We start from the raw sequence: 14167 nt of genomic DNA, 5'->3' as shown, positions 1-14167 counted from the left end.
GCCCTGAGCTCATCTCTCCTCCTAAGATGATAAATAAGTGGAGTCAACAGAATTTATCCACCCAGAGCCCTCACTTCACTCTTCTAGACCATACTCTTGGAATTCTTTGCCCAAATAGCCCCAAATTTGTTTCCAGGACCTGCACTAGGCCTTTTCCCTGGATCTGTTCTCCCAAGGACAGATAGCATTGTCAATGTCAGTACGTTTAGCCCAAAGAGGTGGTCAAGGGACAGCTGTTTATAGGAGGATGTATAGAAGAAGCTTGTACATGTGCACAAGGACCCCTTCACAATGCACCCCCTTCACCGAAGTCGGGGTGGGAAGAGATGGGGGACAGCTTTCTCCCCAAAACCATGTTGTGTCACAACTCTAAGGATCCATGAATTCTAAATTTGAACCCAGTCTTCCAAGGTTTGAATGAAGGTATATTTGGCAAGATAAAAAGATTGAATATATTTTTATTTAATGGTTTGTTAGTTCGATTTATAACTTTTAAGTATTTTGACATATGGTATGTGAGCCTCCTTTTTTATTCTTGCCCTAGGTCCTGCAAATATGAGCGGTGGGCCCGAATTTAGAACAGGGACAAAGCTAGTGTTAAGAGGATATAGAGTCAAGAAATTGACTACTGCTTGTGTCCTTTCCATTTCTCATTCTTGCTTCTTTCAGAGCATTTCCTTCACTCTTCTTTGGCTTTCTGAACACTGGCTTCCTTTGCAACTCAGCCCCCATGGTGGACAGTGGCCACAGCCAGCTCCAGAGATTCCATGTTGCAGGTCCAAACCCCTGGAGAGAGCAGGTCTTGTTTGGAATAGTATCTTCAAATATTTGTGAAAGAAATTTTGACTCAGCCTGTGCCTCATCAACTATGGCTGGGGGGAAAGTCATATACAAATTGAGAAGAGGAATGTCATTGTGAACTGGGCAGAGATATTAAAAGCTGTTCACTACAATGAGGCAATTGACCAACCAGTCTGGGTCATCAATCCACTCTCACTCTCAGGCCTTAACCCATAAGCATGTTCTTGGAGCTGGTTGATCCACCCAGTGATGTTCTGGAAATGAGTGAATCACCTGGAGAAGCAGAGGAGGAAAATACTACTCATGTGAACAAGCAATAACAGTTTTGCTGCCCCCACCCCTCCAATAAATAAATAAATTAATTAAATAAATAAATAAATAGAAAGATTCTCAACCAAAAAGTTTGTAAATCTCATTTTGCAGTAAGCCATTGTTTAGGGTGGGGACGTGCTGGTTACCTAATCACTCATCAAGTATGGCCTCCTTTACCTCCTAAACATCTCTCAAATCTACCCAGGGCTCTCCATCGTTTGCCTACATTGTTTTAACATTGTTGTCTTTGTCTTCAAATGTCTTTCAGAGTTTGCCCCTTCAATTTACTCAAGCAATTCTCAAATGCGTGATTCTCTGATCATGCCACTCCTCTGCTTAAAACTTTTTAATGCTCTGCTACCCCAATTGCTATGAGCATAAAGTACACATTCCCTCTCTTGGCTTACAAGGCTCTTCATACTTACCTTATAACTGCATCCCTCACCATTCTCTGCCTCCTTCAATCTTAGATCAGCATGCACAACAATTTTCAGTGCCTCCAAGAAACACATGCTCTCCTCTGGGTCTTTGCACATGCTCTTCTCCCTGTTGGCCCATATTTTCATCTGGCCCTGTCACTAATTAGAAAAGGAACTAGCTTAGATATGGTGAATTTGAGGCATTCTGCGGGCATCCAGTAGGCATTTGGATAGACAGAAGATGGGCTAGGACTGGTGCTTTAGGAGGCTGAAGAGCATAGGTGAGGTGAAAATAGGTGATTTAGCTTTCAGTTAAAGACATGCTTCCTCAGGGAGGAAGGCAAGGAAGCAAGGATGGGTACAACTTTATAGGCTTTGGAGGGGATGTAAGGAGGGGGGCATTATGCCCGTTGGTCTCTGAAGTAAAAGGCGAGGTCACATTTACTAATTTGAGGATGAAGGTTAGTCATTTGAGATGATGGTGAGGTTTGGAATGTCAGAGGAGGCAGATCCAGGACAAATAAAAGGAATCCTGATTATGACCAGAGACCAACCCAGAGTGAAGTTGGTAAACGTGGTCTTTCTTTATCTAAGCACAGCTGCCTGAGTATAATAGCAGAAGAACTCTTGTTTTGATTTGCTATTTGGCTTTGGCAGGGTGACACTTTTGGAAGGACAGGAAGGAGACACAGTTGAAGGTATTGGGAGAAAAGGTAAAAAAGATCGATTTTGGGTTAGGCCTGTGGTTCCTAGTACTGGAGCTAATCTATGACAAAGTTTCATCAGTTTGAGCACCATATTTAGTTTAAAGTGATTTCAGTCATCTCTTGGGTAGGATGGTCCTTAATTTTGAAATTATATTCTCTTCACCTTGATATTAAAATGTCTTTTAAAATTAAATTACAGAAAGATGTACTAGTTTCCTAGGACTGCCATGATGAATTAGTACAAACTGGGTGGCTTAAAACAACAGCAATTATTCCCTCACGGTTTTGGAGTCTAGAAGTCTGAAATCAAGATGTCAGCAGGATTCGTTCTTTCTGGAGGCTCTGAAGGAGAATCTGTTCCATGCTTCTTTCCAGCTTTTGGTGGTTGTAGGCAATTCTTGGTGTTCCTAGGCTTGTAGATGCATCACTCCAATCTCTGCCTCTGTCTTCACATTGCTTTCTCCTCTGTGTCTGTGTCTCAAATCTCCCTCTGCCTTTCTAGACAAAGATATCTGTCATTGGCTCTAGGGCCAATACTAAATCCAGGATGATGTCATCTCAAAATCTTTATATCTAATGTACGGTGGGGTAAAGACAGTCTATTCAATAAATGGTGCTGGGAAACCTGGACAGACACATGCAAAAAAATGAAGCTGGACCACCTCCTTACACCATATACAAAAATAAATTCAAAATGGCTTAAAGACTTAAATGTAAGATCTGAAACCATAAAATTCCTAGAAGAAAATATAGGAAGAAACTTCACAGACGTTACCTGGAGTACGATTTTTACTGATATATCCCCTCGCGCGAGGGAAGTAAGAGAAAAAATAAACGTGGGATTCCATCAAACTAAAAAGTTTTTTCACAGCAAAGGAAACCATCAATAAAACAAAAAGGGATCCTACTGAATGGGAAAAGATTTTTGCCAATGATATATCTGATAAGGGGTTAATATCACAAATTTATAAAAAATTCACTCAACTCAACTCCAACAAAACAAACAACCCAATTAAAAAATGGGCAGAGGACATGAAGAGACATTTTCCTAAAAAGGACATACGGATGGCAAACAGACATATGAAGAAATGCTCAACCTCGCTAACCATCAGAGAAATGCAAATAAAAACCACAATGAGGGCTGGCCTGGTGGTTCAGGGAGTTGGAGCTCCATGCTCCTAACTCCAAAGGCTGCCGGTTCGATTCCCACATGGGCCAGTGGGCTCTCAACCACAAGGTTGCCGGTTTCACTCCCAGAAGGGATGGTCGGCAGCGCCCTCTGCAACTGGCAATGGCAACTGGACCTGGAGCTGAGCTGCGCCCTCCACAACTAAGACTAAAAGGACAACTTGAAGCTGAACAACACCCTCCACAACTAAGATCGAAAGGACAACAACTTGACTTGGAAAAAAAAAGTCCTGGAAGTACACACTGTTCCCCAATAAAGTCCTGTTCTCCTTCCCCAATAAAATCTTTAAAAAAAACCAAACAAACCACAATGAGATACCACCTCACCCCAGTCAAAATGGCTATCATCAATAAATCAACAAACAACAAGTGCTGGCGCAGATATGGAGAAAAGGGAATGCTTGTGCACTGTTGGTGGGATTGCAGATTGGTGCAGCCACTATGGAAAACAGTATGGAGGTATCTCAGAAATCTGAAAATGGAACTACCTTATGATCCAGCAATTCCACTCCTAGGTGTGTATCCGGAGAAATCCAAAACTCTAATTCAAAAATCTTTATGCACTCCTATGTTTATTGCAGCACTATACACAATAGCCAAGACATGGAAACAACCTAAATGCCCATCGGTAGACAACTGGATTAAGAAACTGTGGTACATTTATACAATGGAGTATTATACAACCATAAACAAGAAAGAAATCTTAACCATTTGCAACAACATGGATGGACCTAGAGAACATTATGTTAAGTGAAATAAGTCAGACAGAGAAAGACAAATACCATATGATCTCACTTATATGTGGAATCTAAAGAAAAGAATAAGTGAATGAACTAATCAGAAACAGTTTTGGAGACAAAGAGGAAAAACTGAGGGTTGCTAGATGGGGGTGGGTGGGGATAAGGGGGAATGTGAGGGGATTAGAAAACAGTCAGTAATCACAAGATGGCCACGGGGTTTTGAAAATTAATTTGGAGAATGTAATCAATAATGTTGTAACGATTTTGTAGGGTACCTGATGGACACTTGTCCCATTTGGGAGACCACCTCAGGGATGATGTAGATGCCTGATCACCGCACTGTACACCTGAAGCTGAAGCTGAACAATAATGAATGCCCACTATAATTTTATATATATATATATATATGTATACGTATATATATGTATGTACATACTTACAAGAAGCAGAGTACAGCATTAAGAATAGAGATAGTGGAAATGTAATGGCTCTGTGCGATATCAGAGGGATAGTGGATAGGGGGAGGGGGAATCACACAATGTGAGGGATATAAATGATAAATGTCTAAGTATTACTTTGTCTTGTGCACCTGAAATTAATTTAAAAAAAAGAGAAACAAAACAAAACAAAAAAAGAAACCTACCATTTTTAATGAGAATGATGATCTCATGTTAAACTCTCAAATTCTGCACTAAGTTGAATTTTCACATGATTGAGATTGTTTTGCTTTTAAAAATTCTCTACAGTTCAGAGATAGTCTCAATATCAGTAGCTGGTTAATATTTAAGCAATGGTATTTATAGAAAGATAAATACGGCAGGAAGTTTATAATCTTTTGATTTGAGAAAATACAACTTTAAGAATGTTACTTAAGCCGAAGCTTTGATTTAAACCTTTACTTGAGAGAAAAAAAAAATCTTTATATCTGCAAAGACCTTTTTCCCAAATAAGATCACACTCAGAGCTTCTGAGGGGTTAGGACCTAGACATATCTTTTTTTGGGGGGCCACTATTCAACTCACTACAGTGGTATTTTTTTTCTGCTTGGCAAAAAAAAAAAAAAAAGTTGGGGAAGGTCTGAGAGAGTCATCTATTAGAGTTGAGATTTCAGAGAGGGAGCAATTCATGTGTATAGTATTGTCTGGTTCTTGTTTGTAGGGTCCTGGGAGAACTCGGGAGAAACAACAACCAACAAGGCCCTATGTCAGGGTAGGGTACTGGGCTATATGCCTCTATTGTCCTGAAAAAGAAGACAAGGGACATAGCTGAGCTGGGTTAGGGACCACAGCCAGAAGTCAATGCTGCAAGAACAGAATAAGGGAGGAGTATGAGGTTAAGACTCCACAGTCAAAGAGGTCAGGAAGAGGATAAGAAACAGAGTAAAGCTGTTGGAAAGGAAAGATGAAGAGGGTCAATAAAAGGTGATGTCTGGCCTTGATCTTGTGGCCTCATGGAGAGTTAGCTGGGTTGAAGTCACAGGGGGAAACAAAAACTGTTATTGCTTGTTCATGTGAGTCTCCCTTACTAAATGGTGGGTTCTTCAACGACAGAAATAGTATCTCACTGAGCATTCAATACAAGATCTAGCCCAGGGAAGGGGCTCATTGAATTGAACTGAAAGAGCTTGTCATTTTGGACTGCTTATCACTGGATTCCTCTTCCCTTCTACCTTTAACATTTAATAAATCTACTTTAAGTGCAATTATCATATTATGTATTTTATATATGTGATGCCCAGTTGCATTTTTTATGATATGAAATATATTGCTTTTGGACATATTCTCCTACCTTATGTGCCTTTACTTAGACCTAACATTTATTAATTTAGAATTTCACACATTAGTACTGAGAGGGGAGAAATAGAATCCTGAAAGAAGTTTGGGGAATAATAGTGATCTTCACTGAGTCCTTCCTTTGTAAGAAACATAAGAGGAGGAGAACACAAGGTGGTCTCCACCCTTGAATTAAAAGAATGTCACTGTGGGGATGGCTGGTTGGCTCAGTTGGTTAGAGCATGGTGTTAGTGGCACCAAAGTTGCCGGTTTGATCCCTGCATGGGCCGCTGTGAGCTGTGCCCTCCCTAAAAAAAAAAAGAATGTCACTATGAGTGTATCGTTTTTCAATCAAATCCTCAGAGCAAAAGACATAAATGACCAGGCTTTTTACATCCCATGCTTGTACTTTTCTTATTCAACTGGTGATCTTTGAGCCCCAGAGGATGCAACATTTCCCCAGATTTCAAGGATGATGCTCCTTGCAAAGGTGTCTGGGGAAGCTGAAGGAAGCCTTTTGTTTTAATACATAGATTTCATAAAATATTTCTAAAGAATGCTTATAATTTTATTGCTCATAGAAGCAAAGAAATATGCTGTTAGTTTATTTTTTTAAAGCCAAAATTTCCAATACAGGAACTGGACTGATTTTGCCCGCCAACAATGAAACACGTAAGCCAGTTTTTAGATTTGAGACCTGTGGAATTACAGGGAAGTTCCAGAAAGGAGGCATGAACTACAAGTTGTTCCAAATTATTGAAATAATGACCACAGGAAGCGAGCATACTTTAAAACCCTATATGGTGTGTTACATTTCAGAAATGAGCTGGGCCGGAAAATGAAACCAGTTTCTCTTCTTGCTGCTGAGTTTTCCTGAATTTCCTACAAACTGCTTGGAATTTTGCAAACAATTTCATAGCTGATAAAATAAAAGGGCAGCGGAATTGAGTGTCTGTGGTAAAGACCCTAGAGGCAGCCAGCAGGAGAGAGGGCTCAGAATCTGCCTCTCACAGTCCGGGAACCAAAAACTGTATAATTTAAAAGTTTTCTTTCTGTCCTTTTAAATAAATGGACATCAGTTGAGGACCTACAGAAAATATTATCAGGGTAACCTGAACTTTGACTGCCCTAGAACCTTCTTGGACAGTTTAGTTTCTTTTTACAACTTTTGTTTATTCACTCAAAAAACACTCACTGGCTACCCTCCCTGCATCAGGCCTGCTGCTGGGCACTGATGAGTCAGGAACACACTCTCCACACATGAGCAACTCCAAAAGCAGTGGGGGAGAGATAGACCTGGAAACAGACACTTGAACATGGTGTGCCAAGGGCTGTGCAGAGGCCAGCACAGGGGGCTATATAAGCACAGTCGGTGAGATCAGATGCACACAAATGGGAGTTTGCTCTTTACAGTGGGGAGTGTTGTGTGAAGGAGAAATTGTCTACTGTTTTGAGAACTGTAGTACTTCAGTATAGCTGGTCTTAGGAGTGGCAGGAAGAACTGTTTAAGAAGAGACTGGAGAGATAGGCAGGGGCTAGATCATGAAAGCTTTGAATGCCGGGCTGAGACTTAAAACTTATCCTAAAGGCAAAAGGAATTACTGTGGGGTTTGTACAAGGGAGTAGCATGTTCAGATTTTTTATTTAGAGCCATCACTCTAACTATGTAGAGTATGAACTGAAGGAGACAAGGCAGGGAGGTGATGCGGAGGCTGTTGCAGTCTGATTAAAGATAACGTGGAACTCTTTGGTGACCTGATTTTTGGGTCAGCTTTCAATAAACTTTTTCAGGCTTGCAGCTAATCATATGAATTGGGGAAACTGAGAAGAGACCACATGTTTAAAGCAGGTACATACAAGTTTGGAGCAGCCCCAATGTCACCTCCTCCAGGAACTTTTACTCACCTGCATGTAGGCAGAGATCATCACTGTCTTTCGGGCTTACACAGAATTTTGTCAATTTCTCTATTAAAGCACTTACCACATCCTGAAATTATTGTCCTTTGTTGGCCCCTCTTCTATGGGCTCTGGATTCAATGTTAGGCACTCTGTCTTATTCATTTTTGTATCCTGAGCATTTGAAATCATCAATAAACATTTGCTAAATAAGTTAATGAAGAGAAGAGAGGCTGCGTGGTATAGTGGGAAAGCCACCAAACTGGCTGTTGGGACTTGGTACTCTAATCCTGGCTCTACTGCTAAATGGCTGTGTGACTTTGAACAAGTCCTCTCACTGCTCTGGGTCTCAATTTCCTCATCTGTAAAATGAGAATAAAAATACAACCCTCCTCCTCAGGGTGATGGAGATTAAATGAGGTAACAGAGCTCACCAGCTGCCTGCCCTGTTTGTGCCCTGCCCTAGTGAAACAGCCGAGACTATTGTTCGTCATTTGGATCTCATTTTCTCTCTCTCTCTCCTGGTGAGAGCCAAGGTGAAAGGTGTTGCCTTGACGGAGGGGAAGTTTGCAGTCGCGGCATACATACCATCCAGGTGACCCCTGTGTTGCTCGAAGGTCAGACACCAAAAAGAGGGGAGCATATTAGGCTAGAGAGAAACCTGCTTTTTTGTGACCCCTTAAAACTAAAGGAGAACCCAAAGTGGGAAGAAGATCTACATTATATGCTGATGGGTCTGAGGAAGCCCTCAAACAGTGCCCCTAAGCCCAGGAATTTAGCAGCATCTGGAGGAATGCCACTTCTGTGAAGACCATTCATTCATCTAAAGTCATTATTTCTCAGTGCCTTGGGCTGATGTGATTAACCCTACCATTGTTTTTCAAGTTCTAAGAAAGATGTAGAGGAGAGGTAAAAAAATTGCAAATACCAAGTAAAAGGAATGCCATTCTGAAAAAATGGATAATCATGATTTTAGACACTGTTATCTCAAGAGATGACAACCAATTCCCAGGTGAGAGGTGTTTCTAGAAGATCCACTCGCATTGCTCCTTTTACATTCTAAAGGTAAACTTTTCCATCAAAACTTGATATATCCCCACCTTACAAAAATATGTGGATGGGGAGGTCCTGATATCTACAACTGATAATTTGTAGAGTTTTCTTGAAATCCCATGTATTGAGTTTATTTAGCTGCATGGACTTGGCCTTATCACAAGACAAGTGGTCAAGGAAAGATGATGAGAGAGGAAAAAAAGAGGGGGATTGAGGCCAGTGATCCTTTCTCAAAGTTTAAAGTCAGCCCTGGGGTTAAAGCTATTGACCTTAAAAACATAATAAAAGTTTCCATTTTGCAAAGCTTTAAAAAAATATTGTGTGCTCAGATGGCACCTTTAATCATGAAGAACTTTTGGCTGAGTTCCAGGCTGATTCTGCTGGCACAGAGAGCTCTGAGCTCATACCCTATATTCAGTGCACAGAAGAAATATTTCATCCATCTCTGAAATAAAGAGGGATAAATGGAGCATATTTGAACAGTTTCATAGCAAGACCATACCAGATCAGGGTGAAGAATGAAGGACACCCTATCCATTTGGAGTTAGAGAAAGTATTATTAATTCTAAGTACTTAAGTGACATTTATTTTTTTCATTCTGAGTGTTTCACAATAAACTAAGAAGCTTGCATAAATCTGAGGGCAGACAGATTTTTGTGATTTACCAAAGACTACTTTGAATTAAAAAAAAGAAAGGAGGGAGGCAAAGGGAAAAAAGAAAACAACTTCCAAAGTAGCAGGTTGTGACCCAGGAGTTTGAGCTCTTAGAGCTGAATTTAATCCACACCCAGGCCAAATATTTCTTCAGGATGGAAATGGTCCAGGACACCAGAGTTAACATTCTCTACCTTTGCCAAAGAGCCTGAAGCAGTTTGGTGACAAGCAGTCAGTACCTCACTTCTATTTCTCAACTGAAAGGCCAGCATCATATGATAGGCACTTCCCACCACAGCAGGGCACTGGTTCAAGCCCATCTGAAGGAAGTGTGCTTCCCCTTGATTCATCATTGCCTCTCGCATCACTGTTATTCTTTGGAGGTCTCCTATTCAAATGTTTATTTGTTGGAAAGTTGGGTTAATACAATTTTAGCTGGTAGGTTTGAATCACAGCTTTATTCCACACGTCAGTCTTGACCACTAGATTATATGCTGTGCTTCTTCTTCACTATATTTCCTAAAGTGTTAGCTGTGGGAAAGACCTGGGTGATTGCTCTGTGTATTAGAAATTGAAACTCCACCACTAAATGATGAAAAGTGGCCCAGGCAAAAGCTGCTATGGAAATCTGAAAGTCATTATCTTTTCCACACTTCCTCTCTTCACCTTCATTTTGTTTGGGAATGCACAGGGACACCGGTGAACAAAAATAAACCAACTTGCCCTTGACTGATTGTTCTGCCTTTTGAGTTATCAAATGTGAGTACTTCTGGCTCCCAGATATGGTGAAGTAGAGAGACTGCTGGGAAGCCAGCCACAAATTAGAGTTGACTTTCCAGCATCTTTTACATAGAGGAATGGTTCAGGACATTTAAATTAACAAACGTGCCCTGCCCCAAAATTGATCTGACTTCTGAATCACATTTGGATTTCAGAAATGTAAGAAAGCAAGCATGTAAGACTCCTGATGTGTTTTGTCAGCTCAAGCTTGTCCATTTGTTCTTAGTGGCTCTTTTTAATCCATGACTCTACACCCTGTCCAAACACATTTGAGCATCTGCTCCCAGGAACTATTTCAACTTACAGCACCTGTAAGGAAGGAAGAACCACTTTAGGAAGCAGAGGCTGAAACATGGCAACTATTTCACAGGCCCGAATCAATACAGCAGATCCACTCAGTGTAGGAGGTTTTGCTAGGGCTTAAATCAGGTTGTCAACCCAAACACAATGGACTTTGTTGTTCCTGGGTAAAGAGGAAATGGAGCAGTTTTTGGCCTTCCCAGACTGTATTGTAGGGTCTGCAAAATGACAATTCCAGGCACAACTTTCACACAGACACAAATCTGCTTTTGGCTGTTCAGTGTTCCCCAGCAAGCTAATTAGCTGTTTCTGAAATACAAGGAAACATTCAGCATTTTCATACTGAAGCCCATCCTAGTTTTAAACTTGCAGGGAGAGACTGGGTGTATGTGGAAGAGGGTCTGTCAGGGAAACAGAACCTTTTTGGCTAGGGAATTCCAACCCCTGTGACTTATCTCAGAAATCACACAGGCACTGTAATTGCAAGCCATTTTTTTCTGCCTTGAGCATGCTAGCTGAGGGGCCTTCTGTGGCGTCCCACTATTTATTTCAGGTGTGGGGAGTTACCTGTGGGTTCAAAAGTCCTTGGGTGGGAAGCGCAGAGGAACTGTGAAATGCCTCCTTAAGAAATGACTAACTGCTGGTGGGGTGAGGGGGTGGAGAAGCCAGGGCTGGGCTCAACTAACCGACGGGAACTTGCAGGGGGCCACATCCCTCACTGATCGGTAATAATTTTGCAAGTGGGTTTGGGGACCTTTACTTTGACAACTTCTCATTGCGGGTTGGGGGTGGGAGTGAGGAAGGTTGTCCCAGCGCGGTGAAGAGGTCTGTGGGGAGGCACTCAGCCCGGGGACCTCCTAAGGACCACAAGAACAAGCGTCCCGCCAAGTGACAGCATGCGCCCCTCTCCGTCCGATCCCCTCCTCCGCGGCCAGTCTCCGGGCAGAGGTGTCTCGCGTTAGCCTGTCCTCCCCCTCTCTTAACTCCAGCGGGCGGACCGAGCCTCAGCGGGAGCCCCGCCTGTCTCCCGGCAGCCTGAGTCCCCGAGCGCTTGCCCAGCCTGTTAATAACCGCCGTTTGCGATTTCTTTCTTTCTTTCTTTTTTTTTTTTCTCTTTTCTTCCCCCCCCTTCTGCCTTTGTCCCGCTTAGTAACTGGGTTCGGACCAATAGTCGCCTCACCGGCCGGCGCCGGCTGGTTTCTGATTGGCCCGCTTGGGGCGCGCAGCCGTCTCCCGCTCCTTCGCTGAAGCAAGGCAGACAAAAGACGCAGACTCGGGGCTCGGGCAACCGGGATCAGCCAATCACCATCCATCTTACCCTCTCTTCCCCCTCCCTCTCTCTCCCCCTTCCTTCCCCGCCCCGCTCGCGTGCTCCGGGTACTGACTCCTGGCGTGCGGCCAGCGCCCGGACCGTACCATTCTGATTGAGGCTGGGGGGAGAGAAGATGGACAATTTAGGAGCCGAGGTCTAGAGCTCGGTGGGGAGAGTTGAAGGCTGAGATGGAGGACAGTTTTCTGACCACTGTCTCAGGCATTTGACAGAATCTCCAGTACATTAAGGCGGTATAGAGTGGAAGGGGCAGTGGTGATGCTGGCTGTTCCCCCTGCCTGGGGCAGTTGGGTGGAGCCTCAGCGGGGGAGCTTGGGGGCGGGGGAGGGTGTCCCCCTCGGCGCCGTTAAAATGAAACTCCAGTGGCTAGAGTCAGGGCAGAGCGTGAGGGCAGCCGGTACCGGCGGCCTTCCTTACAGCCCGGCGGGAGCGCCGAGCCGAACAACGCTAACTGGACTCTCCAACGGGTCCCAATCCCAAGGCTGCAGCAGTTTTGGTTCCGAGCCTGACCGGAACGGAGTCGGAGTCCAGAACCCTAAGGGGGGGATAGCTCTCTGCAGACGAGTGGGACCCCGAAACTTGAACGCAATACTCCCCCCCTTTTTTATGCCTTCCTTTGTCACTTTTCCACCTTTTCCCAGCGCGTTCATTTTTTTTTCTTCATTCTTCCTAAGGATACAAAAGTGGCTTCCTGCGAAAGATTTGGAGGTGCTGGGAGCTCTTCTCTTTGGAGAGCGACTGTGTAGAAGGGATTTTTGGGAAGCCGCTTTTTAACACCTTTGCCCTCCGCCCTGCAAGCCTCTCTTTACTTCTTTGAGGAGCCCATAGATTGAAAATTCGGGGGGCATTTGGCTGGGCACTGTAGAAGAGAGACGGGGAGGACCCCGTCCTCGTCCTGGTAATTGCCTGGACTTGTACCTGCCGTTGGAAACCCCGAAGTACATTTCCGTGTAGATTTTTACAGATACATATTTTTAGATTTTTAAATATCAGATAAAAATTATATGCTTTCTATATATTTCCTGACGACTTGCCCCTGACAACGAGATGTACAATACGGTGTGGAGTATGGACCGCGATGACGCAGACTGGAGGGAGGTGATGATGCCCTATTCGACAGAACTGATATTTTATATTGAAATGGATCCTCCAGGTACTTGGGAGAAAAAAAGAATCTTGTGATGGGTCTGATTTGTTTAACAAGATCTTGGTGATGTTTTCAGGGCAGAATTATTCCTGGGTGCGCTGGGTTTGGGATTGGGCAGATTTGCAGTTAGAGCTGCAGTAAACTGCTTCTGGTTTACACGTTTAAAGTTTGCAGTTAGGACCCTGATCCTATTGTCCTTTGAGGGTGGGGGTGGGGGCCGGAGTGGGGGTGGGAGGAGAGACCCGTTTCTTTTACTTCTTTGCATTGGCATGTCGTTCAGTTTTTTGTCGTGCCCCTCCCCCTTTTTTCTTTTTCAAATAAAGATTCTTCTACCTGCAAAGGATGCTTTATATTCCAGTCTTGAAGTCAGCCTTCCCCTTTGGGGGAATTCTCTAAAGCTTGTCATTTCATACGTTTGTCTCTTTTGGTTCGTTGTGTTTTGCCTTCGTTAACTTCTGAAACTGGGTTGCCAGTGTGATTATTCATTTTAAGACCCTCCCCCCCTTTATTTTACAGAAACCGAATGCCGGTTAGTGATTTTCAGGAATTGGGCGTTTTTATTCAGTCATGGCCTTAGTCTGAGGTTTTTCATCTCAGAATATAGTCGCTCAGAGAGATATATGTGAAATATTTTATTACTCTTTAGTTTGTGGTGATGTAATTTATGGGACAGGGTTTAATATAACTTCAATTCTTACAGTAAAAAAAGGAGGAACCTTTCTTTTTTGTGTGTGAATATATGTGATGTGTACATATATGTGATAAAGGTTCAAATACACATAATGTAAAGTATACATATACTGTATTTCTACTTTAGAGCTTTGTCTGAGACCCTTACAGACATTTTGTGTATCTGGTAGGAAAGGAAAAGGAAGGAAAATGGAAAAGTTGGGTAATATTTTTTTCTTTAAAGTGTACCCCATTTTATAATTATTAGTTGTCAGATTTTCAAACCCTGTTTGCAATTACAGACAGTGCTTTATGTAATGATTTTGAATAAGTAGAGGGCCTTTGTGACTCTTTATTTCTGTTGAGCATTAATTTGTTATGTCTTTTAAAAATGTGTTA

At 42.7% G+C, this 14167-nt stretch overlaps 1 protein-coding gene across 1 annotated transcript in view; it reads left to right on the top strand.

The window, feature by feature from the left end:
• The first annotated feature begins 12313 nt into the window (after positions 1-12313).
• The window catches only part of PIK3R3 (phosphoinositide-3-kinase regulatory subunit 3), a 70682-nt gene continuing 68828 nt past the window's right edge, over positions 12314-14167 (top strand). The window contains exon 1 of the mRNA XM_033114565.1: positions 12314-13105. Coding sequence (XP_032970456.1) covers positions 13000-13105 — 106 coding nt within the window. The 5' untranslated portion in view covers positions 12314-12999. The remainder of the gene's footprint in view (positions 13106-14167) is intronic.

This window comes from Rhinolophus ferrumequinum, chromosome 9, assembly GCF_004115265.2.
Source record: "Rhinolophus ferrumequinum isolate MPI-CBG mRhiFer1 chromosome 9, mRhiFer1_v1.p, whole genome shotgun sequence".
NCBI classification, from domain to species: Eukaryota; Metazoa; Chordata; class Mammalia; order Chiroptera; family Rhinolophidae; genus Rhinolophus; species Rhinolophus ferrumequinum.
The sequence above is the reverse complement of the archived record's forward strand: the minus strand, read 5'-3'. Positions and strand labels throughout refer to the sequence as shown.